The 11782-nt window shown below is 33.0% G+C and overlaps 2 protein-coding genes across 3 annotated transcripts; one reads left to right on the top strand and one right to left on the bottom strand.

Annotated features, from left to right (window-relative positions):
• The first annotated feature begins 1625 nt into the window (after positions 1 to 1625).
• Positions 1626 to 5558, top strand: LOC145057654 (Ubiquitin system component Cue protein). 2 transcript variants are annotated; one of them, XM_079005520.1, is made up of 9 exons: positions 1626 to 2226; positions 2562 to 2721; positions 2806 to 2867; positions 2954 to 3048; positions 3130 to 3243; positions 3325 to 3390; positions 3473 to 3570; positions 3659 to 4098; positions 4208 to 5558. In XM_079005520.1, the coding sequence occupies exons 1-9, from the start codon at positions 1869 to 1871 to the stop codon at positions 5377 to 5379; spliced, it is 2565 nt and encodes an 854-aa protein (XP_078861646.1). In that variant the 5' UTR covers positions 1626 to 1868; the 3' UTR covers positions 5380 to 5558. The 2 variants fall into 2 exon arrangements, with proteins under 2 accessions (XP_078861646.1, XP_078861647.1); XM_079005521.1 differs by lacking the exon at positions 1626 to 2226 and having other exon boundaries at positions 2666 to 2721; positions 2965 to 3048.
• A 1185-nt stretch (positions 5559 to 6743) lies between these two features.
• LOC145057652 (uncharacterized) lies at positions 6744 to 10267 on the bottom strand. The gene is made up of 13 exons (XM_079005519.1): positions 9823 to 10267; positions 9324 to 9492; positions 9125 to 9205; positions 8958 to 9040; positions 8746 to 8861; positions 8525 to 8635; positions 8331 to 8440; positions 7952 to 8228; positions 7786 to 7863; positions 7574 to 7624; positions 7372 to 7449; positions 7151 to 7228; positions 6744 to 7058 (listed from the first exon to the last, which is right to left on the bottom strand). The coding sequence occupies exons 1-13, from the start codon at positions 9833 to 9835 to the stop codon at positions 7014 to 7016; spliced, it is 1290 nt and encodes a 429-aa protein (XP_078861645.1). The 5' UTR covers positions 9836 to 10267; the 3' UTR covers positions 6744 to 7013.
• Positions 10268 to 11782: the final 1515 nt, after the last annotated feature.

Below are 11782 nucleotides of genomic sequence, written 5' to 3'. Positions count from 1 at the left end.
AGCTTAAAATAACTTATAATAACAATAGTTAAAAATAATTTTATATAAATGATTATATTGTTACCTTTGAAATAAAAAAAAATTGTTTGATGTTTTAAATAAGTACAATGATAGAAATAAAAACATTAAGCAAATAAATTTTAAAAAGTTAATTAACAATAACAACAATTATAAATAACATTAAATCATATATTATGTTTAATTTTATTCATGAGTACCCCGCGGGTAGATGTCATTCAAAAGATTGAGATTATGCAGTTTTAATAGATGTATATATTATTATATAATTCAAAATAAGCAATATATTATATAAAATTAGTATACGAATTATTATATCAAATTTAACAACAACATTATTGTTATATTTAAAAAAAAAACATATATATTTGTAAAGATTTTAGCTATATAGATGCTTCTGCGCAACGCGCTGACATTCGCCTAGTATGTATATATATATATATATATATATATATATATATATATATATATATATATATATATATATCTATCATCCTTAATAAATGAAGGTTTTTTTGTCATATGTCAATTTTTTCATGAGTTTTGACACTTGTCATTTTGTAGTATTTTTGAAATAAATGTTATCCACTTGTCAAATTTTAGTTTGTTTCAATTTTTAAATTTAAAGTCATATACTTATATATGTAAAGTATTAAATATCATATATATAATATTAAATTGCAATAAATATGTTTATTGTTTTCTTATTTTAAAGTTGTAGATTAAATTTTTTTTTTTTACACTTTAATGTTTAATCTTTTTAAATCAACCCGTGTAATACACGGATCGCATACCTAGTATATATGAAACATGGGCCTATAAAAGAGTTGTAAAACTTTATTGTGTTGAATATAGAAGATTATTACGATTGTATCATGTGTATACTCTTGTAGAGAGTTGCAAAATAAAAACAGAAAGATTCGAACGTGGGTGGATTTGTCATGCCAAAAACACACGACAAACTCTTCAACCAACTAAGTTGAGATTAACCTGTGCTCAATTGATAAGAATTTTGAATATATATTGTTTATATCCATATATATTAATTATAACAGTTTTGATGTTGGGCCCCAGGATTTTATGAGGCCCGGGACGGTAGCCTAGATTGCCCTTACCCAAGACCGGTCCTGTTGTCTGAAGCTATTGTTGAAATTATGAGCATTGACTCGTAAATTTTTGCTTTGTAATTCATGATCCGAAATATACATTGTATTTATCTATTTCCAGACAAGTAAATGTTGTTTTGTATATTAAGTTTATTTATAAGAAACTCTTCTTAAACTTGATATGATTCTACTAACCCCTCCTCTTTCAATTATAGATGATCATTATGTTATATTGTGTTATTTATATAAAACACATGACCAACAAACAACAACCCACAATTGGAACAACAAATTTTTCATTGTGGGAACTTTTTAATGTGTTCATCGAAGATGACAACTTTAGATTTGTTCATTGTCTCTAGTCACCTCGAGACCCACTATCATTTCATTTAAGTAAAGGTATGCATGGAGTAAACTTATGAAATTAAGCCAAGAAATTATAGTAAAACTATTTTGGGCTTATTGGAAAAGAATAACAGCACAGGTTGAGTTAGTTGACTTCGTTTGGAGTTCCGCCTCCAAGGCGCTGTTTCTTGTTTGCTTTCCACGCATCGACACGACGGCGTTTCGTGCTCTCCATATACATCGCTTCCTCATCGGTACACCTTCCAAATCGAGATTTGCAAATTGCAACCCAAATAGCCAAATTTATACATCGACGATTCTCACAGACTCATCACCATCACCTAAAACCCTAACAAAGCACACATTATCACACACACAAACACATACTTTTTTCTTGTAATGTCGAGCAATCAACGATTCAATAACAGGAGTTTGCCCAACAAAACCCAGCAACAGAGATTCGTACCTAAAGCGGCAGCGTCCCAAACTCACAATTCGAAGCCGACGCTCTCCGATTCTCTTCGGCAACAGCAGCAGCAATCATCTTCATCCGGTACCAGTAAAAGTTCCAGTGGGCAGCGTGGGATTCAAGCTGGCAATTTTATAAGTTACTTGCCGCAGGACGAGGCGGTTGCGGCGGGTCTAGGGGTTGCGGAAGGGGGTCTGGATCCTGTGGAATCTCAGGGAGTTGTTGATTTGTTGAATAGAGAGTGCTCTATCTTGCTCAAGTTAAATCCCAAAGATTTTTGGAGAGAAGGTTTTTCCAGAATCTTAATTTCGTTAGATTGCTTAAATCACGTCAATCGTTGATTACTCGTGCACTTCAATTCACTTCGATGTAGTGTTAAGTTGCTTGCATATTGGCTTCCGTCAATCAATGAGCAAGAAATTGCGTCAAGACGTAACTGTAAATTTTCGCAACGGAAACCAATCGCAAGTTACTTACCATTGCTTTGATGCACAAAAAACTTACAAAATTTCGTGAATCAATCATTCGTTACTCGTGTACTACTTGTGTTCTTACAGATTGGTGTAGTCTATCATGTTAAATTCCTCACGTTTGTTGGTTTTTCTCTTTCCATTTGATCTCAGTGGCTAGTGATACTTCTCTTCATGCTTTTCTGGAAAGTTTCTTGAAGTATAGAAGTAGATGGTATGACTTTCCTTATCGTGGCGCCAAGGGAATAGTTGCAGGGGTGATTGTTGGCGAGCATGAGCTAAGCAGGCGTGTATTCATGATTCTCTATCGCATGTATGTCTAAGACTCTTTTCTGAATTTTCACCACAATTTTGACCACATCATTTACTTCAAGATTGCATAACTTTCCTTGTGAAGATCTTCAAATCGCGACCCTGGTGCCAAGGCTTCTGATAGTCTTAGTGCAAAAGATCATGCAGGTGTGTCCCATTTTAGTATATAAGCTATAAACTTACTCTGACATTTAACATTTTATGGAATCCTTGTTTACTAGTTATACATGTAGTCATTTTGCAGGAAAAGAAGTTGCTTGACTTGCCTAAGCTGCTAGATATTTGTGCAATTTATGGTCATGAGAATGAAGACTTGACAAAGTTAATTGTAAGTGCTTACAAAACAACAAAATAAGTAGTGAAAATACCAAAACTACCCTTCATTCAACACAATCACCATTTTTTTCAGGTTACAAATGCAATAAAGGCCCAGCCTTGGATCCATGATAGCTTCAATGCTGTTATTTCTCATTTTCTTAACATAGTTCATACCATGTATGAGCGATGTAGCACATCCTTAGAGGTAGTTTCCCTTAAGCTTTTTTTTAATACTATTTTTTATGTTTGCATATTGAATATTTTTGTCTGTTGGGTTGAAGTGTAGGTTTTATTGTCTTCTCATAACGCCCAAGATGATGGTCTCACACAACTTCACTCTGACTATCTTGAGGTACTTGAAGCTTTTCTTTAATTGAAACAAGTAGTGATTGCTTCTTTTTATGCTTATCTGTATACTTTCTTTTCCTTTTTAGGTAATGGATTTTATAAATGATGCTATTGTATCAATGGATGCTTTGGTTGCTGCTTACAACCATGCTGCTGTATTTTTCTCCTGCCCTGTTGAAACAAGGTACAGTTTCACTTCCAATTTTATAACACTAAATCATGATTGTTGACTTTTCATGACACCAAATGTTGATTGGTTTTTTTTGTTGTAGTTTCGGAAGCGATGAATTGGTTAAAATTCTTGCAAGATTGCATGATTCATTGTTGCCAAATCTGCAGCGTGGGTTTAAAATACTATTTTCATCAAAGAAAAATGGAAGTGTAAGCATCTCTTCAGAGATGTTACCGAAAGTTGTGATTAGTTTGAAGATGTTATCATCTCGAATTGTTGATTTTTGTTGGAAGTTAGTGAATTTGTGTTACTTAAATGAAGAATTGTTTGTAGAAAGTGCACGTCTTCCATTTGCCTCAAAGATATTTCCTGCCCAAGTGGAAGATCCAGTCATCAGGGCAGATATTTTGGTTCAGACATTTCGTGAAATTAGTGAAGAATGTTCAATTGTTCAAGAAGAAAGGAGTGTAAATTCTTTGCTTCAAAGTGTTGAAAAGAAATACCAATTGATGGATAGACTTCAGCTCCTAGTGAATGAAGGTATGAATCTTTTATACTTGATTCGATCAGAGGGAATGGAATGTTTCATTCCATTCCTGTGCTGATTCCATCATACCAAACAGTAACACAATTTCTTTCTTCTTTATAGGTTGGATCTCACTAGACAAGGAACAATTCCAGTTTCTTTCTGGAATCATACTGGTCCCCACAACCATACAAATACCAAAATTACCCTCCACAACAAACACAAAGATAGAAATGGATGAAGACAACGCGATAATCGAATCCAAAATCAGTCAAATAAAAGACCTTTTTCCCGATTATAGCCAAGGCTTCATTTCCGCGTGTCTCGAAGTATACAACCAAAACCCTGAAGAAGTCATTCAAAGAATTCTAGAAGGAACACTTCATAGCGACCTACTTTCACTCGACCCCACCCTACCTATACCCCCACCCCACCCCACCCCACCACCCCTCCCTCAAAACGATAAAGGAAAAGGAAAACTAATCGAACTTACACCGCCAACACCCACAAAATTAATGGGCCAGAGCCCAGGCCCAGGCCCATCTTCAACTTCATCTTCTTCGATTGGGAGATTCATTAGAAAGTCAAATACAAACAAACCGGATTCTGAAATTCTTAACACAAAAGATGAAGCTTCCAAGAGTTTTGCACTGCAATCTGTTGCTGAGTATGAAGATGAGTATGATGATTCTTTTGATGATCTTGGATTGAGTGTTGTGGATTCCGGACTTGATGATTATAGTGAGAAAGTGAATTCCAATGATACTTCGGCTTCAGAAGCTTCTAGATGGGGGTCGAGACAAAAACCTCAGTTTTTTGTTAAGGATGGGAAGAATTATAGTTATAAAGTATCGGGTTCGGTTGCAGCTGCAAATTATAACGAGGCTAACATCGTAAATCAAGCACAGAAAGAAACGATTCATGGGCTTGGGCGGGGTGGTAATTTACCATTGGGTGCTGTACAAAAGGTGGTGGAAATGAATGATGTGGTAGGAGGACGGGGGAATGGGGATTCGGTGGTGAGGAGGGGTAACAAGGGAAAAGACAATAATGCCCCTGTGAGAACGAGTGATGGGGTGAATCGAGGGAGGGGATGGGGTAGGGGTAATGTTGGAAAGGAGCAAAATGTGGTGGAGGGGAATGACGGGGAGGATGGGAATGAGGGTGGTGGTGAACGTGGAAGAGGTGGGAGGGGGAGAGGGAGGAGGGGTGGTGGTGGTGGAGGGGGGAGGAGTAATCATTACAGGAAAGATCAAGCTATGAAGAAACATTTTTCTGGGCTTGGTGGGTTTTGAGTTTGTTGGTTGAAAAGATGTTTTATGGATACTTGCACATGTGGTTTATTGATTAGTGGAATGGGGTTATTAATGGTTAACCCATATATTATTATAAAATAGAATACGGGATTAATCCATGTTTATGTTTTTGTTTTTTGATTAGAGAAATTAAAATATCCTCCTACTTTTTGTGCCTACTATCTTCTCTTCTTATTGAAGTCTCATTCCCAAATATAAGTATAATCTTCTACTATTGTCAGATACACCAGTAATTATCTTAGATGCACGTACAAAAAATATCATTAATCTTTTTTTGTATATGTATTTACAAATGATCTTTTCCAATATACAAAAAATACCATTGGTGACTGGTTACAATGGGAATAGGTTTGTTGACGATTTAGCGTTTTATTTTTATTTTTTCTGAGATGGCAATTTTGTTGTTTGTAGTTGAAGTAGTTTTTTGATATATGGTAGCAGTTTACTGGTTTTGTGATGGGATCGAGTCTAATGAAGAAATACGTTTAGTGGGCATCTTCTAACATGTTGAATGTGTTGTTTAATCAATTACATTGGAGTTTAGTGAGCATCTTTGAGCAATATCTTGGGATTAGTTCACTAAAAAATTTTGCACAAGTACTAGTCCAATGTATATACATATAAAAGTCCACTGCAATGGGAACTTGAAAGTGTTTCGTCATATTCAAATGTATATACATATAAAGTTAAAGAAAAACAGATTAAGTCCTGAATTGAAGATCATTTCGGTTTAAGTCCATAACTAAAAGGGCATAAAACTTTTTTAAAAAATGCGTATATTAATGTATATACATATAAAAGTAAAGAAAAGCTTATTAAGTTTTTAATTGAAGATCAAAAAAAAAAAAGTAAGTTTTTAATTGGAAGACAATTTTTGTTTGTTTTTGTAGAAAATCTCTAATATGTTTCTTCTGTAAAAGTTAGTAAACTAGATATGATTTTTTTTTAACATTTTTCCCACTAGTTTAATCACTTTTAGATTAATTACAAAAATCATTCATATTGCATGTTGAGTTTTATGGGTATTATTCATAGGTTAAAGTCAAATTTGGGTAACTAACTATTGTTATTTAGGGATTTAGGTCACTATAAATTTACATGTCAAAATTACCCTTTTTTTACCTGATGTAGCCAATTCGTGTTGATTTGGCATTTTTCTGTCCACCTGGGTTGTATATGTGTCAATCGACCTGGCATAAGTTGGTTACCCATTGTACGTATCATATGCATATGCTAATCTTTACCCTATAAGTATTTGCTATTATCTTTCACACAAAAGAATACAAGTATTGTATTCCAATACATTATAAACATTAGATATAGTTGAATACACATAACACAAATACAACAAATGTCAAAGCCATATACATGATGTATCACCATTTGAATATTCATTACAAGAAAAGGATACAAATGAATTCAGGTATCCAGCTTATTATTAATAAATAATATGCCTTAATGGTGTCATAAACACAACTAGTTTCCCTCATCTTTTTTTAGCAAAAGTGACTCAGACATCAACTTTTTCTAAGCAATATACTAAAAATATAAATCTTTTTTTATTTTTTGCATAATAAGGTTCCAGATCTGTAACAGAATGATGCTGTGGTTTTTCACTCTTCATCAAACCCCGAAGCATAATGACCCGCATTCTTATCCTGCTCAAATTATGAAAAAACAAAATTAAAAAATTAAAAAGCTTTATTGCATAAATAAACATTTCACCTTGAAAAAGAAACAAAAAGCTTACCTGTGATAACATTCTTTGCTTATTGAGGTACTGTGTCCTTGCCTTGTTGAGGGCTGAATTTGGAGACTTGTACATCCTCTGTTCCAAGACCAAAATAAATAAATAAATAAATAAAGCCTTTTATAACAAATTAAATAAGCAAAAACCAACTTCATTAAAAAAAAAGAACTTAAAATCAAAAAAAAAAAAAAAAAAAAAGTATATTTATGGTAGGAACGAACCTTCTCAGTTCCAGATACACCTGAGATAAGCTTTTTCTTCGGTGTGAAATCAAACACATCATGAAGAAATTCATTTTCCTGTTTAGGTTACAAAATAATCCTTCATTAATATCAATAACAAGATATCAAAACGAAAAAAAAAAAAACCATATACATAATAATATAATATACACTTATAGGTTTTAAAGTACGCGAATCAAACCTGCATGTGTTTAATAAATCCTCCTCGAAGAAAACGCTTTAAAAAGTTCAGCTGTCAAAAAAAAAAATTAGCGCTTAATATTGTACGTACCAAACACAATGTGTGGAACATTGTGTTTGATAATCGTATGCATCAGGCACACCGGGTGTGAGATGTGCCTGATGCATACATTGTGCGTGATATGTATCACGCACAATGTGATTAATACATACCTGTATTAATTGGCACCATGTTGTGGTGGTAAGCGAGTCTCCACCAATCTTCAAAGATGTTTCGGGACTATAACCATCCTATTTTTTTTTTTACAAAAAAAATCATTAATAAAATCATTTAACAAGACTAAATTCTTCTAGAAGGTGGTATAGAAATAGAAAGTACCTCGAGGAATTCTAGAATGTCCCGGAAGGTGTTGCGTTGGTTGTTAAGATCTTTCTTAGTCAAACCCTTTCCACCTGCTTCAACCGAAAGATTCTTAACTTGATTCAAGACTTTTGCTCTTAAACCATGAATATATGTAACATCTTTATTATTCCCCTCTTGAATTGAAAATTTCTCCAAATTTCCAATTTCAAAAATTAATGCCAGTGCTTCGCCAGCAGCTATTCGTATAGATCTGTCCTCCTTTTCTAGAAGTGTAGAAAAATAAGAAATTGACCTGCATAACTTTTATAAAAAGTTAGTTCACAGTTCTAGTTCTCTCTGACATGACATAACAAAACAGGTTGTACTGTGTTTGACATGACAGATGAGGTTTTACCCTTGCCAACTTTTGGGATCGAGTGTCCAACCATCCATTGTTGTAAGAAGAAATGACCAGGCGGATACCATAGCTGTAATCACTGGTGGTGATGGTTTAGTGGCAACAACCTTATAGAATAATTTATATCAACATAAAATAATTTATAAATATAAAAAAGTTTTTTTTTAAAAAAAAAAAAAAGAGATGCATACATTTGGACCAAGTTTGGGATGAACGACTTGCCACATTATTTGCATGCATTTATCGGTTTCTTCTGGTTCATTTCCTCCAACAAAAGTTATCACAGCCAAGCAATCTAGCAACTAGAATTGTTTTTGAAGAAAAAAAAATGATAAATGAAGAATCAAATTTATAAATTTAAAAAAAAAAAAAAGAGAGCCATAAAAAGGTGGGGGATTATATGAATATTTACCGATGCTATTTTTGATGATTCTGAACGAGATTTAAGAGCCTCTGAAATTGGAGAAACTGCTTCTTCTAATATTTCTTGTGCTTTTTTACCAGAGCCAACAGTTAGAGCTAGTAATCCTGTTATTAAAATAAAGTATAAATATGTAGAGATTTCTATAAAACTGGTGAAGTCAATATGTTATTAAAAAAAAAGTATAAATGTGTATAGCATACCTATGGCATGAGATGCTAAAGCTACCTCTTTTGCTGAACCCTTTTTGACAGAATTCAGACATTGATGAAGCATTGTTGCAAATCTAAAAGAAATGCAAAAAATAAATATGTTGATTATGTCATAAATAACAATGAAAAGAAACCATAAATGTAAAAATGTTCTTTACTTCTTTTCGACAAATTCATGAGGCAAGCTACTGTTGAAAGCCTCTATGATTGTCACCAAAGCATTCTCCCTTGTTGATCCCCTTTAAATCAATGAATTAATCTGGTAAGCTATATATATATATGGGTGTTTCTTACTCAATAAAGAAAAAATGACTTAATAGATAAAGTCAATGAGATTTTAGGGAAAAAAAATACTACCTTTTTTCGTATAAAGCATCCAAACTTTGATCTAACACACTTTCTTTATCAATTTGCACTTCCTCCCCACCATTTCCCAACATTTGATCCGAACGGATAGTTGATGAAGAACTTACACTATCCGTATCATCACTATCAAGCATTGCAGCATTCTTACGCTGATTACGACCTGTAAAAATCGATTGAATTTTAATCAATTTTAAATGCCGATGAACAAAATAAAGTATGTTGTAGTTTATCTCAAGCCCATTAGGGGAAATAGAAGTTTGTATGATCGAGAACGATGACAAATCACAAATTCGCAACTGGGTTTATACCCCTAATTATTTGGAAACCGATTATTCATACCAAGGAACCAAGATTATGATGAACAACATCAGAAAAGATATAGTATTGAACAGAACCCTAATTCAATTGAGCCTGGTAAATCACCTAAACAGACATAATTATATCAAAATGTTATAAAATGAATGAGTAATGATAAAAGATTGTTACTTACGTTGTTTACCCATTGGAAACAGCTAATTTAAGTCGTCAGAAGGACGTACAAGGTCGACGATGAATAAGAAAACGTACAAAAAAAGGCAACTGAGAATCAAGAATAAACCGAATTGTTGATGATAAAGCGAAAGACGATGGATCCATGAAAGGATTTGATGCTAGAAAGAGACGACGATGAATTTTTTTTGGATGAATTTGTTGTTTCCCGGTGGGAGGAGAAAGAGGAGCAAGGCTGCGTATTTGTATGGATGATGTGGACAGATGTTGGCCTTTGGTTTCCGGGAACAGTTGAAAGGCGTATGCACCAAACCCAATTTACCGGCTGCGGATTTGGGGGTGATACCGCCGTGAATTTGGACTGGAAACTTCAATTCTCTCTAGAATCCCATTAACGCAAAAGGCAGAAGGGTCAAATATTCTTGCGTTCTTCGACAACCAATCAAGTTTCTTTAAGTACCTTTAAATCATTGGTCAATGTAAATAATAAAGAATCATGGATCTTGTGTTTTTCAACTTAATTAATTATCATCACGTTTTATTACATATGGTTCTAATCACTTTTTATTTTTACTATTTAAACGTGACTTTTATTTTTTTGTTTTTTATATTTTTTTATTACCAAAGAGATGTGTTTGAAAAAAAATATTTATCAAAGCTTTCAAATATATTTATCAAAAGAATATAATAGTTAAAATATTTATCAAATTTTTTAATTTTTTCTGAAAAATTTCAACTATTGTTTTAATAATTATGTGATCCATACCCAACTCTTTTAATAAAAATGTTAACAAGTATGGGTCTTTAACGGGTAAACGAATCATAAAATATGATCCAAACCCATTAAATTTACATGGGTTTGGAACATATCAAGGTCAAAACTCGTTCCATTGTCAGGTTTAATCGGGAACAATCTAACTACTAGATGCATGGGTGCTTAATGGTTAAAGACTCATAAGTATTGTTTTTGCTTTATAGGATGAGAGAAAGGCTTTCATTCTTGTTAATTCTTACATGCAAAAAACGTAACATAGAGGAGTTTGAGACTCTTTTATTTTTGGTTTATGCTTTGAAGATTACTTGCATTTCTTTAGCTCTTTTTGGTTCATATTTTGATATTTTGATATGAACTAAATATTATGAGTTTTTTTAAGAGTTTTACGATACTAGCATCTTACATCAAGTTGGTTTCATGTAGGTGTCTCAAATGTTTTAAATTCTTCATCAACTTCCAAGCCTCCCTTAGAGGATTCAAAGTCTACAAAGGTTGTTGAATTCTTCTTCTTTTGTGTTTGTTTTCATTCCAAACTTTACAAGAAGATTCATGGTTAGTTATAACTAGTTTATAATTGTTCAAAAAAATATACCCAAGTATTCCGTTGCTAAAATCTTGTTTTTGAAACTAATTTTTGAATAAAAACCCAATAAATTGTCCCATCCTAGTAACAAAGCATTGTAACAACATCCATTTAGTAAAAATGAACAAAACATAAATCTAATAATATTGAATCAAATAAATGTTGAAGCAAATAATATTGAAATTCAATCACACAGGAAGAATAATAGTATACAAAACCTACAAGAATTCCAAGTGTTTGTTCATGAGGAACTCCAGGTAATTGGAAAGAGTGTCTTCATGTTTTCTAATCGGAAGTGTGAAATAATTCACAACAAAATCATTTGTACACATGCTTACAGTTGGAATCAATAAAAATCACGGTAAAAACCATTCAATCATAGTAGAATCAAAGCAACAAAAATCAATTTTCTAAAGTAAAAAACCTAGGACTTACCGGCGATGGATGTAGCCGACATCTAAGTAGGACTCGATGGTTGTGGATATTGTCGGAATCGAAGTAGAGTTGCATAAAATTAGGACACCGTACGAGAGAGATATAATTTTCGCAAAATCATTTAAACGTATAAAAATAAGGGATAAAATAAAGTCAAAATTAGCCAAT

This window comes from Lactuca serriola, chromosome 6 (genome assembly GCF_051521515.1).
Source record: "Lactuca serriola cultivar US96UC23 chromosome 6, Lser_US96UC23_V15, whole genome shotgun sequence".
In the NCBI taxonomy this organism is placed as follows: Eukaryota; Viridiplantae; Streptophyta; class Magnoliopsida; order Asterales; family Asteraceae; genus Lactuca; species Lactuca serriola.
Note: the sequence above shows the minus strand (reverse complement) of the source record. Positions and strands in the feature narration are given on the sequence as shown.

Bases quoted from the DNA above. Each gene is read 5' to 3' on its own strand.
- LOC145057652 (XM_079005519.1), bottom strand. The intron at 8,441-8,524 runs GTATGCATCTCT...TTATTCTATAAG, and splicing joins ATCCCAAACTTGGTCCAAAT to GTTGTTGCCACTAAACCATC. The intron at 8,229-8,330 runs GTAAAACCTCAT...AAAGTTATGCAG, and splicing joins GATCCCAAAAGTTGGCAAGG to GTCAATTTCTTATTTTTCTA.
- LOC145057654 (XM_079005520.1), top strand. From the start codon at position 1,869: ATGTCGAGCAATCAACGATTCAATAACAGGAGTTTGCCCAACAAAACC. The intron at 2,227-2,561 runs GTTTTTCCAGAA...ATTTGATCTCAG, and splicing joins CAAAGATTTTTGGAGAGAAG to TGGCTAGTGATACTTCTCTT. The intron at 2,868-2,953 runs GTGTGTCCCATT...TTATACATGTAG, and splicing joins TAGTGCAAAAGATCATGCAG to TCATTTTGCAGGAAAAGAAG.